The sequence below is a fragment of the Triticum dicoccoides genome, chromosome 7A (genome assembly GCF_002162155.2).
Source record: "Triticum dicoccoides isolate Atlit2015 ecotype Zavitan chromosome 7A, WEW_v2.0, whole genome shotgun sequence".
Classification (NCBI taxonomy): Eukaryota; Viridiplantae; Streptophyta; class Magnoliopsida; order Poales; family Poaceae; genus Triticum; species Triticum dicoccoides.
In genome coordinates, this window is record NC_041392.1 from 296,815,081 (window position 1) to 296,824,887 (window position 9,807).

The following is a 9,807-nucleotide window of genomic DNA, read 5'->3' on the forward strand; positions in this document are numbered from 1 at the left end:
ATGACGAATACCGCGGGCGGCATCATCGTCGCTCCCGACTCTTCGACGTGGAGGATGATGATGAGACTTCGGAACGTGGCCGCTCAAACTCCCGCGAGCCTCCGAAGACGGCACCGAGGAGTGGTGGGTCGGGGCCGATCGAACTCGGGTCGCGCAGCCTCTCCTCTTGTCCGGGCCGCTCGTCCGCTCCCCTCTAACCTCCTCCTTCACTTTGGTGGACCCAACCCCTTCCCTGACTGGTGCTGGCTCCTTGCTGATTGTGGCGGACACGAGCGACACATCTAGTGTGGGCATGATAGTCCTCCCGGCTTCATCCCCGCGCTCCCCTTCCAGGGCCTTCCACATCGTCGTTCCCGTTGCCACCGAGACCCCTGACGACCGGCTCGTCTCGGCTGTCCCGATATTTGGCCCGGTGGTTGCCTCCCCCGAGCTCGAGTCGGCACCGCTGCCTTTTGTCCTGCTCTCACTTGGGGAGCTGTGCGGGCAAGGGCCTCCAGCTGCAAGTGTGCTGCCACCCGCAAAGCAGCCCGAGATGGATCCCCTCTGTCGTGCCCATGACTCCTCGCCGCCCCGCCTGGCCATCTCGACTGCTCCTCCGCCGAGCAAGCTGTGCTGCATGGTTTAGGTCGTGCCTGCCCCGTCCTCCCCGTCGGCTGGGATGGTGGCCAAGGCTACGGTGGTGACCACCCCGGTGGCCTCCCACCCCCACCCACCATGGGCTATGGCTTACTCCAGGCGGGTCAGGTCCGCGTCGACTCCAATGACGGCCTCGCGGCGCAGCGCTCAGAATGACGCGGCCAGACCAGCGAACAGCCTGGCTCCGTCCATCCCCGAGCGGGCGGAGATTCGTGCGACAACCCGGAACCTCGAGACAGGTACTCCAGTCATTCCTGCTAGTTCTTCCAATTGCTCATTCTCTGCTCTTGAGTCGGCCCAGCTTGGCCATCTTGCGAAGGTCGCCGCAGACTCGGCGATCGTCTTCAGGGGGAGGTGGGTACCCCTTAGTCCAGATAGAGGTGATCCGCACTCACGGGATCCTGGATGGGAGGTTGGCTGAGACTCGCGCGCGCCTTCTAAGTGCGACCACCTCCGGATCCACCCCTGCCCCATCCTCGCATGGGGTGACTTCGACGGAGGTGGTGGAGATCTGTGGTCGCACCCGCTCCCGCACCACTGACTTGCGTGCGCAAAGTGCCTCCCTCATCCTGGGGTCAAGCAGCCCCCCGATGGCCCCCCTGATGTGGACGCTCTTCTGGAATATCCGTGGTTTCGGCCAGGATGGCCGCCGCCGCCAACTTATCGAGTACATGCAAGACGAGAGAATCGACATAGTGGCCATCAAAGAAACCATGCGTACGGATATTCCAACCGGAGCTTGAGCAATTGAGCTCTCACCTGTTTTCCTAGCACTGGCTCCCTTCTAGTGGGACCACAGGCCATTCGGGTGGCATCCTTTTAGGCGTAAAGGATGCCACCTTCAAGGTGGGTGGCATGGATAGGGGAGAGTTTTTCGTCAGCATGGAGATTTTTGGAAGGGCTCTCAACTTCAAATGGGAGATTTTCATAGTCTATGGCCTCGCCGACCACCGCCATTTCGAGGCCTTCCTCGACGAACTTCTGAGGAAGGTCTTGGACGCTCAACTGCCTGTGGTGATTGGGGGCGATTTTAACCTTATCCGCTCGGCTGAGGACAAAAGCAATAATCTAGTCAACTACCCTCAGATGTAGATGTTCAACGACTACATCGCGGATCTCGGTCTTTGAGAAGTAGATAGGGTTGGTGCCAGGTTCACCCAGACCAACCGCCAGGTCGACCCGATGCGGTCCGTCCTAGACCGTGTCCTCGTGACGCCGGAGTGGGAGCTCCGCTATCCCCTAGCTTCTCTCCGGGCCATCACCACGATCGGGTTAGATCACGTCCCTATATTCCTCTCTTCGGAGAACGACCGTCCGCCACAACCCCCACGGTTCCGATTCGAGACTTTCTGGGTTAAGCAGGATGGGTTTGTCGAGGTTGTCCGCGACCGGTGGATTGCGGCCCGCGGTTCCCCTCACCGGTCCCTCTCGGCTGTGGCACTTTTGCACTAAACGCGCGCGCCAGTTTATGAAGTTGTGGGGAGCTAACCTCGGTCGGACTTTGAGGGAGCATAAGAAAGCACTTCTCGACTCCATCTAGGCTTTAGACCTTCGGGCAGACTCCTCGGGCTTGTCTTCCGACAAGTGGCTGCTCTGGTATGATCTTGAGGACCAGCTGACGGTAATTTACACGACCAAGGAGGCCTATTGGCACCAACGTGGTACCCAGAGATGGGTCCTCAAGGGTGACGCCAATACGGCATACTTCCAGGCCATCGCCAATGGCCGGCGATGCCATAACACTATTCCCCTCCTTTGGGACGGTGATAACCTCCTCCAACGTGCGGCTGAGATTCGCACGCACGTCGATGTATTTTATAAAGCCCTCTTCTCACCCTCCCATAAGGGAGGTGTGGCTCTGGCCCTAGATATTTGGGTCGAGCACCGGCGCGTCTAGGCGGCCGAGAATGCGGCTCTCACGGCCCCTTTTACCGAGGAGGAGGTTCAGTTGGCCATTAAGGGCATGAATCCGGCATCCACCCCAGGCCCCGATGGCCTCCCGGTAAAGTTCTTCCAGACCTTCTCGACCGTCATTAAGCATCAAGTGATGGCGTTCTTCAAGGAGTTCTATGTGAGCTCCATCGACCTGTCGTGGCTTAACTACGGGATCAACAATATCATCCCCAAGGTGTCTGGGGCCGCGGACATTCGCTAGTTTTGCTCGATCACGGTGACCAACGTGATCTTCCGCATCCTGGCAAAGGGGTACGCCAATAGGGTGACCTCATTAGCTGGCCACATCAGTCATCCCCGGCCTTTATCCAAGGGCGTTATATTCTGGATGGGGTCTTGGTTTTCCATGAAGTCCTTCATGAGGTCCGCTCTAGACAACAAAAGGCGGTTTCCCGAAGATTGGATTTCATAAAGCCTATGACACAGTGCTTTGGCCCTTCCTTCGGGAAGTCCTACTCCGCAAGGGTTTCGACGACCGCTAGGTCACCCATGTCATGCAGATGGTGTCCTATGGGCGTACCGCGGTTAACATTAACAGGGAGATTGGCCCCTTCTTCCCCACCCTATGTGGGGTTAGGCAAGGCGACCCCTTCTTCCCCTTTTTGTTCAATATGGTGGTTGACGCTCTTGCTACCATTCGAGACAAGGCCGCGGGTCATATCCGTAGTGTGGTCCCACACCTTGTGGGAGGGGGTGCGGTCTCCCTCCTACAATACGCTGATGACACCATTATTATGGTGGAAGGCTCTGCGGCCAACATCACTAATCTAAAATTCCTCCTTTGCTTCCAACAGATGTCCCTTGCCGACGGTTCAGATGGTCGGGTCTCACGATCAACTTCAACAAGAGCAAAGTGATGGTTATGGGCTACTCCCCTGCCGATCGCCAGAGCGTTGCCGACCGGCTTAATTGCCAGCTGGGATCTTTCCCCATAAACTACCCGGGGATTCCCATTAGTGACTCTTGGCTTTCCGTGGCAGATTTACGGCCGTCGGTGACCAAGCTCCAACACCGTGTCGAACCATGGCAGGGCAGATGGTTGTCCAAGGCGGCTCGGGCGATGCTCATCAACTCCTCACTTTCCAACCTGCTCCTATACATCATGAGCTTCTACAGCCTCCATGAGACCCTCCATCACGAGATTGCCAAGTATCAGGCGAGATTCTTCTGGGCTAGGGAGGGCGACAAGCAGAAAAACCATATGGTGCGTTGGCCTGATATTTGCAAACCCCGTGACCAAGGCGGGCTCAGTATCATGTCTTCCAAATGCATTTACATTGCCCTGCTGACTCGATGGTTGTGGCGGATTGCGAATGGGGAGGGCGGCCTTTGGCTTGACATCATCCAGAACAAATATCTCTGGGGCCAACCGCTCGCCTTCTGTCAGTGGTCGTGCGGCTCTCAGTTCTGCCAATCCATCATACAACTGCTTCTAGTTCTCCACATCGGGACCTCCATCTCGGTGGGGTCCGGCGCCTCTGCACTCTTCTAGTTTGACAGATGGGTTCGGAATCGCCCATTCGCCGCCCGGTTCCCAGACTTTTTCTCCATCACGGTGGAGCCTAGGATCTCTGTCGAGGTGGCCCTTATTGACTTAGGGCGCCTCGCGTTCCGGCGGCCATTTGGGCCACCGGAACTTGTCGCGTGACAGGAACTCCTTGAGTGCATTGCTCTGCAGACCCCGGATATGGATCAGACGAGCGATCGCATCTCCTAGCACCTGGAGCCCTCGGGTCGGTTCTCCACCAAATTGCTATACCAGGCCATTGCGGCAGCTCCCGGCCCAAAGACCCTTGTGGAAATCTGGGCGATTAGACTATCATTGAAGATTTGGATCTTTCTGTGGCAATGGATCCGGGGACGGGTGCCTTCAGGGGTGGAGGTACTCAAGCGGAATGGTCATGGCGATGGGATATACCCCTTGTGCAGGACGGAAGAGGACTTGAATCACATCTTCTTCACCTGCGTGTCCTCGCAATTCCTTTGGAGTTGCTTCCGGGAGGTGGTCGGCGGTCGGCGGACGTTGGGTAACAACAACTTCTCCGGCCTCTTTGTGAAAATCCAAGCCTCTCCACAACGTATCCACCACATTAGGAGGCTGGGTATTGGGGTGCTTGCCTGGACGCTTTGGACGGTCCGCAATAAACTTGTGATCCAGCGTGCGCCCCTTCGACATGCTACTGACGCGGTTTTCAAAATGTGTGGTTACTTGCAGCTCTGGTGACCGCTTAGTTGTCCTCAAGACCGAGACGCCATCGACATCCTCATCGCAGATCTTCATGTGATGGCCCTCCGCCTGGAGCTGCCGCTTCCTCCACCTCCGCCTGAGTCGCATTAGCCCTTCGTGGCCGATGCTACCCTGTTTTCGTTTATTTAGGGTGTGTTGAGCTGTGCCCTCGGCAAAACCCTCGGTGGACCTTGTGAGTGTGCTACCTTTGCGTGTGTGTGCGGTGTGAACCTTTGTTGGATCTTGTGGCTCTGGTGGTTTGCTTTATATATAAAGCGGGGCGAAAGCCTCTTTCGGTAAAGATGAGTGTTCAGGAGCTGCATTTGGTTATGAAAAGGGAAGATGACGCGGCCGTGCGGCTCAAGATTCTGTCCCACATCCGTTGTGTCAAGCAAGATGCAGAAACATGTCAAGAAGGTTGGGAAGGTAACTGGTTTTGATCACAATGACAATAGCAGGGTGATCAGGATACTTACAGAAGCACAGGAGACCACTGGCCATGCTAGGTTCTGGCAGGTGGTGTCTTATTGTCTCCCAGACATTCCAGAAGAGAAAACCCGCATGCAAGAAGGATCTGTTGCAGGCACTGGAGATCATCGCTGATCTAGAGAGTGGAGTCAAGGCCATGTTCAGGAAAATGATACAGAACAGAGTCTCTCTTCTCTTCTGAGTGCTCTCAGCTTGTAGAGGCCCAACTGCAATTACCTGTGACTGTGATTGGCGTCCACCTTTTAGAGGATTTGCTTATCATCCCACTAAAGTCCAATGTAAATATAAATGGCAAAACATATCATCAGAACCAACTTTTTGGTACATCCCTTTTGGTCAATTTTTGTCTTCATGTATGCAGATGCCACTGTCGTCTACGTTATATCCTGGCGGCTTGCTTCTTTGCAGGATTTGGTGTAATGTTGTCTTCTTTACCACTTCCCATTTGATCATATATACTTGATATTGATATGTAGCTGGCAATGGAACAATCACCTGAAACGTGGAACGGTTCAGGAGAGAATAACGTTTTCTTAACACAACTTTATACTAAATAAAAATGCTCTCTGACTTTAGACAAGCATTTATTATGGAACTCACACTATTAGATCAGGATAATTATGTAGCCAGAAGCACACCTTAGACGTTTGTGTTCTGTGGTTTCGAGGAAACTCCCATGCTACTCACATGGGAAATGCTTCAAGAAACAAAAAATGGGAAAAATATATTGAATCAACAAGAAAAGTCTGGACATTGAACAGGTGTGGCAAATGACCAACAAACGGATTGTATGACTAATACAAGTTATACATCCAAGCACCAACAATCTAGACAAGAGTTGACAAGCCATCTAAAGCTGTACCAGCTCATTTCGTGCCCACATATATATTAGATATCTATGCAGATTCTTGTTGTCAATACTTGGAACATAACAATGTGATAAGGTCAGCTAGATGCACGCAATGCACTACAAAATTGTAGAACACGTGGATTATTTCGACGGATCGCTGAAATAGGTTAGGTAGGAATTCTGAAGTCAACTCCTCCTATCTAGCAGGTACAACGAAGAAGCAACAAGGTTGCTTCCTCCTCATTTTGCTTCATGCTGCCACCTGTTTTGATCCATGAACAAACTGCATCTCGTGCAGATGACTTTGCTGCAAATAATGGAGACATGACAGCGGATAGCCTCATATGCTCAACGAAAGATCATTCCAGCAGTAAGGAAGAAACAAAATATAATCAACTTTTTTGGAGAAATTCAGTACCAACAAGGTTTTGCTTATGTACAATGTCACTATATAAATATATATTTACATTGGAGATTTTTTGGAGATGATTTACGGCACGCTTTTGCAAAAGTAAAAGATCATTAGAACAGGAAAAGCACATTGCAAATTCGTCGGTACAATTACTTAATATGAAATTGACATACAAAACCCAAAAAGAAGGGGACAATATGTTGAACGAACAACAAGCAGATTATCCTTGTACAGTGGATCTTGCTCAAAGCCACCTAAACATGCCAGCACCAAACATCAAGGTTTGACATTGTAATTAGAACAGCTTTGCACCGACGATGCAAGCAAAAACACATAGATAAAGCTATGCATGTGCTTGCACCAGGATCCAGCATTATTATAAACCACCAAGAAGATTCTTGCTGTTCATCACTGAAACATGACAACGTGACATCTCACCGGGAAGATAGCCAGCGCACCAGTGTAACACGCTAAGAGTTAGACAGCTATAATGTTTTAATCACTACGCTGCTCCCAGATCAAGAACCTTGATCGGCAGCATCTAGAATACAAAATTTCATGATTCCCTTTGTCTACCATTGAAACTATGCTGCATCACATCCATCCTCTGTATATATAGGTCTCAAGACAAGACTATACACATCAAGACAACACTTGCTCTTTCCTCCTAAAGTCCTCACTCCTTCCAACTCAATACAGAGATTAGTTTCCGAAGCAGATATGGCTTTTGCTCTAAGATCAATAAGCTTGCCTTCAAGGCATCACACCACTGAGGCGGAAGTACAAGAAGATCTGCACAGCCTAGAGACAAGTGTCTCTTCATCCGTCACCATCGAGACGATGTGCGATGGCCTGCGGAGGCTTGGAGACATCTACGGTGCTGTTGAGGAGATCATCCAGTTGCCAAGCAACCAAGTCTGTTCCTCCCAGCAGAGGAAGATATTGGATGGAGAGACGGAATATTCTCTCGAGCTTCTGGATCTCTGCAACAACATGCAAGAGATCTTCGTTGAGCTCAAGGCCATTATCCAAGAGCTGCAAGTGGCTCTAAGAAAAGGAGATGATGCAACCATCCAAGCCAAGATCCAGTCTTACATCAGACTGGTGAAGAAGGCTGGTAAACAATTCAAGAAGACTACCAGGAAGGCGACTTCGGACAAGATGGATAGCGGAATGGTCAGTCTATTGACCAACGCAAGGGAGATGACTATCTCTCTACTTGAGTCCGTGGTGCACCTTTTGTCGAAGCAAATCGAAGTGCCTAAACAGTCCCTAGTTTCCAAGGTATTTCACAAGAAAAAAGCTGTTGTTTGTGAGGAGCAATTGCAGGACTTAGAGTGCAGTATCAGGGATCTTGAGAGTGGAGCAGGGCACCTGTTCCGGAAATTAATCCAGAGCAGAGTTTCCCTCCTAAACATACTTAGCTCATAGATCTCCAGGAGCTTTGTCACTCATATCATGTTATTGGCATCCGATTTTTTGAGGACTAGCCAATCTCACATTTTCCCCAGATGTATATACAATACAGATGTACAAAAAATTACAGAAACAAATCCCAAATTTTGATCTATTTCGTGCCCGCAATATATTTTTGTGATGTCATAATAGTTTGGTTGAGATCCTTATTTGCCAGATCTTGTTTTGTGTACATGAAGTGTCGCTGTTATTTGTTTTTTGTTGTGTAAGAACAGATACATATGTGAAAATTACAAATTACTGCAGCAAAAACTAAATCTCCATTTTGAAATCAATATCTGGGTATTGAAGCTATCTAAAATAATTTCATCTCTCCTTGATAAAAACAATCCTTAGTTTTTAAAATGGTGTAATTTGAAATGGAGCTGGTAACCCCCCACCCCGCCTGCATGCGAGGCCTCTGCATCACTCCCGTTGGGTCACACCGGCGGTGAAACCCTTGCAGAGGCATCAGCCCCTCCCTCGCCCCTCCACTATCTAATAGTGGACTCACGTCCAGCAACAGACTCAGCCACACAGCTCATTCTTGCTGCCAATAGTTGGAACATGGGAATGTGATTGCTCATCTCGACGAAAGTGCATGGCATGCCACTGCTTCCACACATCTCTATAAATAGGTCTCGGCAGAATGGTAGACACAGCAAACTAAAAGTTTCTGCTTTCTTCTCTCTCCAACCACAATACAAGCAAAATCTTCAAGATCAGATATGGCTTGCCACCTAAGATCAACAAGTTTGCCATCTAGGCCTCTAGCTAGCGAGGCTGAAGTTGAGCAAGAGCTTCACAGCCTAGAGGCAAGCATCTCTTCCTCTGCTACCATCAGCACAATGTGTGGTGGTCTGAGGATGCTTGGAAACATCTACAATGGTGTTGAAGAGATTATCTGCCTGCCAAGCAACCAAGTTAGCTCCTCCCAGCAGAGGAAGATGTTGGATGGAGAGATGGAATGCTCTTTTGAGCTGAAGGATCTCTGCAGCACCATGCAAGAGATCTTCATCGAGTTGAAGACCATCATCCAAGATCTGCAAGTGGCTCTAAAAAAAGGAGATGATGCAGCCGTTCAAGCCAAGATCCAGTCTTATACCCGCTTGGCAAAGAGGGCTAAGAAACATTTCAAGAAGACATGCAACAAGGCTGCTTCCATCAAGGCAGAGTATGGAATGGTCAGGCTGTTGACCAAGGCGAGGGAGCTGACGGCCTCTCTACTTGAGTCCACACTCCACCTCTTGTCGAAGCAAATCGACATGCCTAAACAATCTCTTGTTTCCAAGGCATTTCACAAGAAAAAGGCAGCTATTTTTGAGGAGGAGCAATTGCAGGAGTTAGAATGCAGTATGGGAGATCTTGAGAGTGAAGCAGGCCATCTGTTCAGGAAATTAGTCCGGAACAAAGTTTCTCTCCTAAACATTCTTAGCTCATAGATACTCCCTAGTCACTCTTGACGCCATGCGATTAGCATCCGCCTCTTTGAGGAGTAGCTGACCTTGGTACATTTTTCCCAACATGCATACAGTAGAAATGTACAGCAAATTGTAGAAAGAGAAACCAAAGTTTTGATCCATTTGACCATTTCATGCTTGAAGATGTGTTTTGTGATGCAAGTATACTTAATTTTGACAATTATGGTTGGTGGATCTAGCTGTGCGTACATTAAACATGCCAGGTCGAAGCCACAAGGGCTAATCTTGTGTTTAGCAGAATAAATCCATTTAATTACCCAGATTCCCCACCACCCCCTCACACCACATGGATGTGCAGTCTGGC

At 50.3% G+C, this 9,807-nt stretch overlaps 2 protein-coding genes across 2 annotated transcripts; both read left to right on the plus strand.

The window, feature by feature from the left end:
- The first annotated feature begins 6,904 nt into the window (after window positions 1–6,904).
- Window positions 6,905–8,401, plus strand: LOC119328258. Its single transcript, XM_037601274.1, has one exon. It carries the CDS (start codon window positions 7,288–7,290, stop codon window positions 7,996–7,998), a length of 711 nt encoding a protein of 236 aa, XP_037457171.1. The 5' UTR covers window positions 6,905–7,287; the 3' UTR covers window positions 7,999–8,401.
- A 136-nt stretch (window positions 8,402–8,537) lies between these two features.
- On the plus strand, window positions 8,538–9,591 carry LOC119328257. Its single transcript, XM_037601272.1, has one exon. The coding sequence runs from the start codon at window positions 8,751–8,753 to the stop codon at window positions 9,462–9,464; it is 714 nt and encodes a 237-aa protein (XP_037457169.1). The 5' UTR covers window positions 8,538–8,750; the 3' UTR covers window positions 9,465–9,591.
- The last annotated feature ends 216 nt before the right edge of the window (window positions 9,592–9,807 follow it).